The sequence below is a fragment of the Castanea sativa genome, chromosome 1 (genome assembly GCF_040712315.1).
Source record: "Castanea sativa cultivar Marrone di Chiusa Pesio chromosome 1, ASM4071231v1".
NCBI classification, from domain to species: Eukaryota; Viridiplantae; Streptophyta; class Magnoliopsida; order Fagales; family Fagaceae; genus Castanea; species Castanea sativa.
The window spans coordinates 59,619,974-59,632,404 of record NC_134013.1 but is presented as its reverse complement, the minus strand read 5'-3'; the positions used below and the strand labels follow the sequence as shown (position 1 = coordinate 59,632,404).

The 12,431-nt window shown below is 33.6% G+C and overlaps 1 protein-coding gene across 1 annotated transcript; it reads left to right on the top strand.

Annotated features, from left to right (window-relative positions):
- Positions 1 to 5,971: 5,971 nt before the first annotated feature.
- On the top strand, positions 5,972 to 10,991 carry LOC142631075 (enoyl-CoA delta isomerase 2, peroxisomal-like). The gene is made up of 2 exons (XM_075805149.1): positions 5,972 to 6,070; positions 10,443 to 10,991. Exons 1-2 carry the CDS (start codon positions 5,972 to 5,974, stop codon positions 10,989 to 10,991), a joined length of 648 nt encoding a protein of 215 aa, XP_075661264.1.
- Positions 10,992 to 12,431: the final 1,440 nt, after the last annotated feature.

Below are 12,431 nucleotides of genomic sequence, written 5' to 3'. Positions count from 1 at the left end.
TTTTTGGTAGAGATCTGGGTAAAATTGAGATTTCAAAATAAAAACAAAGTAATTTAGGGATAATTCTTAAAATGATCAACGGGAACATTACAAATCATATTTGCGTTTTCACAATCGTAGCTCCAGGGTCCAATTTGAGAACGCAAGAATCCTTCGTATTTGAAAAAGCCACTTTGGACAACGATGGCAATAATTTACCAAACACGCATTTTGGTTTTTGGGCTTAAAAACGGGCGTTGTGGGCTCTGAAAGTGGAACCAAAACGGACACTGAGATTTTTTTATTTATTATGTCAATTGGTCCATTCAACTTGCCGGATCCAACTTTCATTCACATCAAAAAGAAAATTACAAGTTTCTGAATTCAGAGCACTGCCTACCTTACACAGGCTTTTTAATGTTACACAGATGCAGTAGTTGAATCATTGTAATTTCATAATAATAAGAAGCAAAAGCGTTCTTAGTGACCAACAAACATACATTTGACACTAATGATTCAATCAAAGGGGGATCAAAACAGAAAAATCGGATATCCAAACACATATATTTGAACTTCAAATTCATAAAAGGGGAGGAATATGAAAAAGGGAAATTGAAAACGTAAAAGAGAAATAGCATATCAAACACATTATTTTTAAGCAGAGCCAGACATAAATATTACATTTGGTAGATATATTAATATTTATGCTTAGCAACCTACACGTTTGTAGGGGTCACAGGTTTCTCCGCCGCGTTTACCATTATTCTGGGGAAGGCAAGCCTTATAAGGTTGTCTCGAACAGACAGTACGGCCTTTTTCGCGACTGGCGTCAGTGATATGCTTATAGTCAATGAGCATTCTGCTTATCTCTGAGTCAAACTTGAACTCCGACTCGTCCACGTCCACCACAGGGCCGCCCAAACTGGAGGTGGCGTTGCTATTGAGTGAAATAGCAACACCACAGTAACTTTGGTGGAGCAAAATAGTAGACATGAATATAAGGACTGGTAGAAAGGGAACCCTCTTTGCCGTTTTTTCTTCCACCATCTCTCTGCGCCTGTGTGTGCTTGTTGGGAGGACTTTTGTTGGGGATGAAGACTAGCGATGAGTGAGTGGGGAGGTAATCATTTATAGATGTCCCAGTAAAGCATATAGGACTAGTTCCGTCATTATTGTGAATTGATTCCTCTTTTCTTTTTGGTGAGATGTCAATTAAGCCCCTTCACGGGCATGATGTGCTTGTGGTTGTGGGGCAATTTTGTTGTATATCACACGAAAACTTTTATCCACACAATTCAAATCCTGATCCTCATCCTTTGTTTGTTTGTTTTTATTTTTTTTAATTTCCTTTGATTAACTTGAATCTAGAGAGTAATATATGAGACAAAAACTTTTTTATAAAAAATTCACAAAGCATTGATGTTATAAGTTGTTATTGGTAAATGAAAAAGTGATATTAATGGTGGGTTTAGATGAAAATCAATAAAAAGTTGATCACATCAACGGTTTGTAAAAATATTGTAAAATAATTTGTTATTGTAAGATTGCTTGAATCTAAATCCCAATTACTAAAAGGTTTTATTATGGATAAATAACTTGAGTTTAAGGTTGGCTAACCGAGCATTGGGTACGAATCTCATTTATATTATAAATCAATTAGTGTTCTAATGTGTCAATAGAAAATAATTATCAAGAAGTCAATTAAAATTATATCGCATAAAAAAAGTGTAATAATATGTTTCATTTCGTTATGAGTAAGGATAGAACTAAGATTTCATCTTTGCTAAAGTATGATTATAAAATCACAATTAAGAGTAGAAAATATAATAGAAACTAACATATATATGAATATCCAAGCTAACATTTATTTAATATTGATGATGCCGAATAAATCACCAGTAAGCTGCGAGAACTCTCCGGATCAAAGCAACACCTGCGAAGAGAAAATAGAAGACCGAACAGAGAGCACCGGTGTGGTGCCGGCCAAAAACCCTCCGACGATCAAGTTAGAGTCTTTCAAAACAACCCTAGAGTGCCAGAGTTGAGATAATTGTGCGTACCTTGAGTTATGGGGGTTTTGATGTATTTATAGGGGCGTGGAGTTGACTTCCATACCTTGATTACCAAGTTCTTTCCTTTTATGCTTAAAACTTCATCCCTTTTTATACCTCCAAGAATTCTTTTCCTTATAAAATTCCTCCAATCAAGGCTAACATGTAGTGCAAGAATTCTTCATATATATGTTGGCGTGAATTACAATCAAGATCACGTCAGCCCCAATCATATAGCGTGATTTGAGGTAGCCTGGAGAACGACGGGAGAAATTATACGCATGCATTCTACTCGTCTGTCCACTACGCATCCGTCCTACTTGGTCATATAACCCGTCACCCTATCGTAACAATTTCAACCATACGTGATGGTACCGTCATGTTGGTTTTATCCCCTATCAAATATCAACATAATTTTATTATAATTTTATATGCATTATTCTTTTCTAGTAATCGTATAAAAATGTGAAAATCATTTGAATTTAAATTTTTTTAGTTAGTTTTTCAAATTTTTACAAATTTAATACATTTATTTGTATTTTATTAAATATGAATTTAATTCTCATCATGGTTCAATCTTAGTCAAATTTGGTCTTACCTAAAAAAATCCTGAACCTTTCAAACCATGATTTTGATAATATTTGTGGAAGGTCCGAGAACCGAGGTATCCTATCCGAAGATAAACCTGCTAGCCCAGGTAAAGAAACGCAATCAGACCCTGTGAATCACACTTACCCGAGGAGGACTAAGAGACCAAACGGCAGCTAGTACCTCGAAAAGCCGAGGATAAAGGAGTAGATGACAAAGGAAGAGTACAAGACATACAGGGGTGGAGGAAGGAAGTTTCCTAAATGAGACGCCTCCCACCTCTGCATTCAATACTCTGCACCAACTTAACTGGCTACATTAATGAGGAAATGACACCTGAATAATGACCTCACAGCTCTCTCTACCACTTCCAAAAGAGTCCTGATGGGACAAGCATTAATAAGAAAATGACACCTGAACAATAACCTCACAGCTCACAACTCACAGCTCTCTCTACCACTTCCAAAAGGGTCCTAATGGGACAAGCATCCAAATTGTTCCCCTAAAACATACAGATGGAGGGCTGAGATGCAATGGAATGGACTATATAAGGAAAGGAACCCCTCCATAAAGAGGGGATGAATATTCTCCAAGAAAAAAGACACACAGAGAGAGAGAGAGAGAACGATCATTCTGTAAAATACATCACCCTTGCTTCTTAATGAGTGATCTATCCTCAAACCCACCCGAGAAAGAGTTTATATTGAACTGTCGTTCTTTTCATTCATATTAGCCACTTTGGTTCTATCGGTCATAAGCTTGTAATTTTCTTGTCATTGCAATTAACTCGGAAGCCCACTCTCTTAAAAATTCATTGTATTGGGCTTGACTTGGAGGATTGGAATCCATTATTCTAAGTGGGCCTGGACTTTTCTTTTTGAGCCCTTACAATATTGATAGTCGAAATTGAAAAGCTCAAATACATATAGTATAGTTCATTTTTGCAAGTATAAAATCAAATATTCTTCTAAGAAGAAAAATAATTAGTGTTCTCAAGTAATAATTTACAACAAGAAAAAAAAAATCACCCAACATAAACAAACCTTTTGAAAATACATATTATTTTCTTTATGATAAACAATTTATTTTCTATAACATGTACATAGTTTTCGTCTAACATATTGCCAAGTAGTAATAAAAAATAAAAACACCAAAGCAATCATTTAAGTGGAATTAGACAAGAACACGACATTTATTATATTCCAAAATTTTAAAAAAAGTGTTACATTTACAATATTTTCACAACAAATCCTAGTTAACAAATTGTTATAGGTTTTTAATTTAAATCGACTACTGAAATTATTTTCTTACTTACTAGTAATAACAAGTAATAACCAACTAATTAAGATTTATTATAAAAATATTGTGAAAATATTATAGACAGATTACTTCTCAAGTTCTAAACCCTCAATTTTCGATCCCAAACCATCCAACCTCAAGTTCACAACTATTTGAACAATAAAAATAAGAAAAAAAAAACATTAATTTAAATTAAAATCGAAAAACGTGGACACCAATAACAATTAAGATTTTTTTTTTTTTGGAGAAAAAAGATGCGTTATCTAAAAATTTTAGTGGGGCCGGACTCCCTTATCTATTTGTGGTTCTGATATTCTGTACCCCGCGTAAGTTAGCTGTCATGTTAACTTCATTTATACGAAGAAAAAGAAAATAGAGTTGAGATTAATTTAAATTTGAGATAGAGATAAGTGGCGAGTTTTTATTGGCTGGCATGTGTTATGCCAGCTCATGATCCAATTCAGATTTGTTATAATATTTTAAACTCATATTTTTACGTTTTAAACAACATTACATATATTTTTATACACTTTTTTATCCACATAAATTTAAAAAAATTACAAAAATTTTATCTCAAACAACTCTACTACACGCCCCATTTCTTTGAAATAACGCAGATTTTAGAAAAGTTGGATTCTTCTTAAGCCAGAAACAAAATTATCAATGCCCAAGCTATGTTTCCATCAACAACCAAAAAAAAAAAAGAGATACCTAAGGTACGGTTTTCTAGTACATATGCTGGTGTGCCAAGACGCCCCATGTGAGATATTTTGACTCTTCTGAACTCGTGCATGACAGTTGTGATTCAAACTTAGTAATGATACAGACGTAACAATTTTTACAATATTTTTTATAATAATTTAGTTTACAAATTATTATTGATTTTCATTTGTTGCTCATCATTGACATTATGTTTTAACCTACCAACAATCTTATCAAACAAAAAAACTACCAAATTACCAACAACAATTTATCATCTTTAACCATTGTAAAAAAATTGAAGTTTAACTTTTACAAAAACCTTGACCTGTCTCTATCTCGAAAGTCTACATTAAATTGTCTAATAGTATAATCTCCACCGCCACGACACTACAAATTCTAGCTAATAAATCGGCTGGACACCAAAATTCAAATATGTACAAAATTTGAAAGGTAAAGATTTGCTACATACTAGGTTGCGGCACTTGCTGCATACTAGTATAGATGGGAAAAACAATAGAGTGACACACATTAAAGGGTCATGTGCCTTGCATATTACTAGTTTTGAGAGAAACCAATGTTAACCTAGCGTGTGTTACTCTATTTTTTGCCATCTATATTAGTATGCAGCAAGTGCTACAACTTAGTATGCAACAATTAGTAGCCCAATAAATAGCATTTCGGAAAAGGTTTTGTTTCACTTGTCTTTTTATGGGAAAATGTTAACTTCATTCATCTGAAGAAAAAGATAATAGATATTCATTCAAAGAAAAAATATATATGGATTTGAGATAACGTGTTTTTTAGGCAATTTATTGCTATGTGTTGGAGCATTTTAATATTAATTAATTAAAATGAATAAATTTTATAATATAAATGTAAAGATGTGGAAGTGAATATGAAAGATGAGAAGTTAATAAAAATGTTTAATCTCACGTTGAAAATGAGAGAGACTATTTTATTCCTTTTAATTGTGGTGATTAATAGACTGATATGAATTGACTCAAATATTGGGACAAATACTTGCGCAAGGGAGAGGTGAAGGGTGGAGGTACTTCTACTTGAGTCTTCTCAAAGTTGCCTACATCCTTTCTAATAAGAATCCATTAAAGGTTTCTACCGTTGAGATGAGTGAGGAAGAATTTAGTCTCCGTCGTGAAAAAATAGATAAGTATACAAAAGATGAATATAATTGTTGCTCTTATCTTTTGAATTGTCTTGCCGATCATTTCTATGATTATTATTATACAACTTATAATTCTACTAAGAAAATTTGGAAAGCTTTTCAAAGCAAGTATAATACCGAGGAGGCTAGTGCAAAGAAGGATGTTGCTAGTAGATTTTTCCATCACCAAATGGTAGATGGAAAATCGGTGGTGGATCAAGCACAAGACTTCCAAATGATTGTGGCAAAATTGAGATTCAAAGACATAAAGATTGGAGACAATTTGGTGGTAACTAGCATAATTGATAAACTACCACAATCTTGGAGGGAGTTCCAAAAAATTTTGCGGCACAAACAAAAAGGAGACATACTTAGAGATTTTGATCACACACATCCGTGTGGAGGAGAAGGCTAGAGGACAAAATGCACTCATGACACAAGAGAGCAATGGTAATTCTACCACAAAGGTAAACCTTATTTTAGCCAATAACAATATGCCCAAAAATCATTTTCCTATAAATAGTCAATTGAAGCCTATAAAGAAAGCCTTTAAAAATAATAATAGACCTCAAGAAAAGGGAAACCTGAATAAAAATTACAATAAGAACCAAGAACCCCATTCACAAGATCAAATTAATAAATTTAGTTTTGTCTATGACAAGAGTGGGCATATTGCTCAATTTTACAAATTTCAAAAACGTGAATTTGTCCCCTATTCTAAGTTAATCGAAGAGCCTTTAGTGGCTATGATTACAGATTTCAATATGGTGCAATATGTTGAAGGATGGTGGGTAGATTCTAGTGCTAATAGGCACATCTGTTATGACAAAAATTAGTTCAAGTTGTACACTCCTTTGAAGAAGAAAAAATTGTTATGCTCGGTGACTCTAGCAAAACCAAGGTTCTTGGAAATGGTGACGTTGATTTGAAATTCACTTCTAGACGTATGCTAATATTGAAAGATGTACTTTGCATTTCGTCCATGAGAAAGAATTTGATGTCAAGTTTTTTGCTTAACAAGGTTGGCTTTAAGCAAACTATGGAATCTGATAATTATCTAATCACTAAAAATGGATTATTTGTAGGCAAAGGTTATGCTTGTGATGGAATGTTTAAATTAAATGTTGAGAATAATAAAGCATCTACCAATTCAGTTTATATGCTTTCTTCTATTAATTTTTCGTATGCTTGTTTATGTCATATAAATAGTAGATATGTGGGAATCACGAGTAGTTTAGGATTAATTCCAAGACTGTCAAAAGATTTTGAAAAATGTGGAACTTGTAGTTAAGCTAAGATTACAAAAAGGGCTCATAAAAGTGTTGTAAGAAATACCGAATTACTTAAGTTAATTCACTCTAATTTATGTGAATTTGAGGGAATTTTAACTCGTGGAGAAAATCGATATATTATCACTTATTGATGATTTCTCAAAATATACAACTAATTATTTGTTGAAAAATAAAAAAGATACTTTTGAAAATTTTCAAGATTTTTTAAAAGAAGTTGAAAATTAATTCAGTAGAAAAATAAAAAGAATAAGAAGTGATAAAGGCCGTGAGTATGAATCAAGTGCATTCAACTCATTTGTTCAATCTTTGGGAATTATCCATGAAACTACTACACCATATTCACCTGCTTCTAATGGTGTGGCTGAAAGAAAAAATAGAACTCTAATTGAGTTAACACATGCCATGTTAATTGAATCTGATACACCTTTACATTTGTAGGGTAAAGTTATTTTAACTGCATGTCATGTTTTGAATAGGGTGCCACATAAAAAGTCACATACCACACATTTTGAGATGTGGAAAGGACATAAGCCAAATATGGGATATTTGAGAGTATGGGGTTATCTTACTTATGTAAGGTTTACTGACCCTAAAATACCTAAATTAGGTATAAGAGCTACTACCTGTGCTTTTCTTGGTTATGAGATTAATAGTGCAGCCTATAGATTTTTTGATCTTGAAAACAAAATAATTATTAAATCTGGTGATGCAATTTTTCATGAAGAAAAATTTCCTTTCAAATTGAAAAATAGTGGGGGTGAAGGAAATACTTTTTCACAACCTAGTTCTTCTACTTCTCATTTACAAAATCAAGAAAATTTTGAAATGGAACCTAGAAGGAGTAAAGAAGCTAGAGTTGAAAATGATTTTGGTCCTGATTATTATGTTTTTAACATTACGGAAAATCCTCAAAATTTAAAAGAGGCTTTAACATCACCTAATGCTATATTTTGGAAAGAGGCTATAAATGATAAGATGAAATCTCTAATTTCTAATAGAACTTGGAAACTAGTAGATCTTTTACCGGGTTGTAAGACTATAGGTTGTAAATGGTCCTTAGAAAAGAGTTGAAATTGGATGGATCAATAGATAAGTTTAGAGCTAGACTTGTTGCAAAAGGCTTTAAACAAAAAGTTGATCTTGATTTTTTTGATACTTTTTCTCTGGTAACAAGAATTACATCTATTAGATTGTTATTTACTATTGCTGCAATTTTTTATTTGAAAATTCATCAAATGGATATAAAAATTGTTTTTCTAAATAGGGACCTAGAGAAAGAGATTTATATGGATCAACTTGAAGGCTTTGTAGAGCCTGGATAAGAAAGTAAGGTATGTAAGCTAACTAAATCCTTACATGGCTTAAAACAAACACCTAAGCAATGACATGAAAATTTTGATTCTTGCATGATTGAGAATGGTTATAAATCAAATGAATGTAATAAATGTATTTATTCTAAATCATAGAATAATTTACATGTTATTATTAGCCTCTATGTGGATGATATGTTGATTTTTGGCTCAAATATGCATGTTATAAATGAGAAAAAAAAATATGCTTAAAAGCTATTTTAATATGAAAGATCTTGGTGAAACTAATTTTATTTTGGGCATGAAAATTACAAAAACATGTGATGAAATATTTCTTGATCAATCACATTATGTTGAGAAAATATTGAGAAAATATAATTTTCATGATCACAAAAAGCTACTCCTTTTGATTCTAGTGCTCATTTATTTCCTGTGAATAATGATGATGAGATTTTTAATCAAAAGAATTATGCTAGCATCATTGGTAGTTTGCGTTATACTACTGATCATTGTACTAGACCTGACATTGCATATGCAGTAAGAGTGTTTAGCAGATTTACTAGCAAGCCTAGTAAAGATCATTGGCTAGCTATTGAGCAAGTCATGAGATATTTAATTAGTACCAAAAGTTATGGCTTATTTTATAAAAAATATCCTGCAGTGATTGAAGTTTTTAGTGATGCAGATTGGAATACTTTGTTAGATGATTCTCTTTCTACCACTGGTTATATTTTTATCTTAGATAATGGTGCTATTTGTTGGAAATCTAAAAAGCAAAAAATAATTGCTAATTCAACAATGGACGCTGAATTAATAGCATTAGCTTCAACTAGTGAAGATGCATATTGGCTTAGAGATTTGTTATATGAAATTTCACTTTGGAAAAAGCCAATTCCACCTATATTAATTCATTGTGATAACATTGCCGCAGTTGGTAGAGATAAAAATCGTTACTACAACGGTAAATCTAGACCTATAAGAAGAAAGCACAATACCGTGCGATCTTATTTGAGTAGTGACATCATAATTTTGGATAATATTAAATCTAATAATAATTTTGCAGATCCATTTACCAAGGCCTTGGCAAAAGATAGGGTTTGGAATGCATCGAGGGGAATGGGACTAAAGTCCATAGAATCATGACCCTTTTATGAAGATACCCAACCCAAGGACTAGAGATCCTGAGAATTGGGTTCAATGGGAATAACGAATTATACAATGGTCGTAAGAAATGCATTATTTATTTATTTTAATTATTTCTTTTGTAATAATTTTTTAAATTGTTCATCCCTATGATGTAAGTGCATTTATCCTATAATGTGGAGAAATTGAGTCAAAAACTCTAAATGAAATTTGTAGCTCATATGAGTGGGGTGTCAAAATTACAAGAGTACCCTTAACAAAATTTCACCTATGTGAGTGTGGAGGTGAGGCCGCTCCTTATGAGATTTAGAATTAATCTCAAATACATTCATGAAACTGGGATCAATACACGACCATAAAGTGCTAGTTACAAAAGCTCATGTCAACACCTGGGTTATTTTGTGTAAGCAATGACGCTTAATTTCCCTAAAGCAATCCTAATTTAAGTCGGAGACCACTATGACTCTGGAGTTGAGATAACTGTTTTACTAAGTAAAGGTTCAATGCAGAGCACACCTTCATGATACATAATGACCCATCTTTGCATGGTAATCTTTCTTTAACTAAAAAATTTAATATTAAAATGAGTAAGGGATTGCTGGAGCATTTTAATATTAAGAGATAATTACACTTTACCCACTTGTGGTTTGCCTCTAATTCGATTTGCCTACCCGTGGTTTCATTTTTGACACTTTGCCCACTTGAGGTTACCTTCGTTTATGCTCTGTAACCCACCTTTGTTAATTTGAAGGGTAAATAAGTCTTTTTGCTCCCATTTTATATCTCTCTCCTCCCATAACAAGAAAAAAACAAAACAAAACAAAACAAAAAGAAAAACAAGATTAAAATATAGTATTAGTTTATCACCATTCACAAACATGAAGAACATATATAAGCATGAAGAACATACACCCAGAAAACTAATACAAATCAAATCAAGCAATACCGTTTCAGCCAAACTCTCATCCAAACTCTCATCTTCGCTCTCTCCCAAGTCAAATCCCAAGATGTCCATGGCTCCGCACTCATCACCACCGCCCACGGCAAATTCTTCTCCAACGGCTTCGACCTCACATGGGCCCAATCCGCCGGCTCCTCCTCCGGTGCCATAGATCGACTCCACCACTTGGTCACTTCCTTCAAACCAGTTGTCTCCGCTCTCCTCTCCCCCCCTATCCCCACAATCGCTGCCCTCCCCAGCCACGCTGCCACCGCCAAATTCCTCCTCGCGCTCAGCCACGACTACGTCCTGATGAGGCGCGATCGGGGCATGCTGTACATGAGTAAGGTCGATATTGGTCTCACTTTCCCCGATTACTTCACGGCTCTGATAAGGTCAAAGATCAGCTCCGCCTCAGCTGGGCGTGATATATTGCTGGCCGGGAGGAAGGTTAAGGGAGAAGAGGCGATGAGGATGGGAATTGTGGACTCAGTGGCGCACGATAGCGAGGAGAAGAGGCGGTGAGGATGGTTAGGTCTTCGTTTTCATAGCTGGGTTTTTCATGGTGTTTCATGGCTAGATTTTTCATGGTGCTTTCTTGGCTAGGTTTTCATAGTTGGGCTTGATGTGCATGGTTGGAAAACTGGTGGATTTTCGTTTGGATACTGAGAAAAAAATGGTGGAAAGAAATTTCTATTTGAGTTCTTTTCTTTATTTCTGTGCTTGTTTCCATGTGCTTGACTTCATTTGGATTTTTGTTTTGATTTTTCATTTTTTTAGTCTTTATTTGTAAAGAAAATCTTGATCTTCTTGGGAAAAATTTGAATACCAAGAAAATAGATCAAAACAAAAATCCTAGATGCTACAATGCAGTTTGAGGTGTTGCAGTCTGTTTTGTTTTTGTAGATTTACTGCCTTGGATCTAGGATGTTAGTTTGGTGAGGAAGTCGGATGTTATTGCTTGATTTGATTTGTATTAGTTTTCTGGGTGTATTTCTTGTTTGATTCAAGTGAGCGTGCGTGGATAGGTGTGTTTGATCTAATTTCTTTTTGATTTTTTGATGAAACTTATTGGAGTAACGGAAAAATTAGAGGTAGGTTACGGAGCATAAACGGAGATAACTTCAGGTGGGCAAAGTGTCAAAAATGAAATCACGAGTAGGCAAATCGAATTGGAGGCAAACCACAGGTGGGTAAAGTGTAATTATCCCTAATATTAATTAATTAAAACAAATAAATTTTACAACATAGATGTAAAGATGTAGGAGTGAATACGGAAGATGGGGAGTTAGTGAAAATGTTTAATCCCACATTGAAATGAGAGAGACTATTTTATTTTTTTAATTGTAGCGATTAATGGGCTAATATGAATTGACTCAGATATTGGGTCAAATACGTGCGCAAGGGGGAGGTGAAGGGTGAAGGTATCAAAAATGGAAATGAATTAGCCTCTTGGATCCTCCTACTTGACAGCCCATTCACATAAGTGAAATTTTTTCAAGGGTTAGATATTCAAAATATCTAATGGAAATAACACAACGAGAAACTGAATAATACTTCTAAATATTATTAATTCAAAGAGAAAAATTACACAACACTATTTGGACTGAGGCGTATCACTCCATTACTATTGTGTTTGCACCAACACTGTGTGCCACTCTATAACAGAGAAAAAAAAACTTGTAAGTTACATGACCATTAAAATTGTCATGTGACTAAATATAAGTACACATAAATGGTTGTTTTAACCACCACGTAATGGGTTACATACAAATTCCTACAACCCAGGTTGCATAAATACCTTTTCCAAAACGCTATTAATTGAGTAAGGATTTGTTGCATACTAAATCGCAGCACTTGCTTCATACAAGCATAAATGGCACAAAAAAAAAAAATAGACTAACTCGTGTATGAGTAAAATTTTGTTAAAATTGTCTTTTCTAGAATTAGGCAATGGACAAAATT

Coding starts and splice junctions, on each gene's coding strand:
- LOC142631075 (XM_075805149.1), top strand. CDS start 5,972: ATGGTAGATGGAAAATCGGTGGTGGATCAAGCACAAGACTTCCAAATG. Junction 6,071..10,442: donor AGATTGGAGACAATTTGGTG/GTAACTAGCATA, acceptor ACATACACCCAG/AAAACTAATACAAATCAAAT.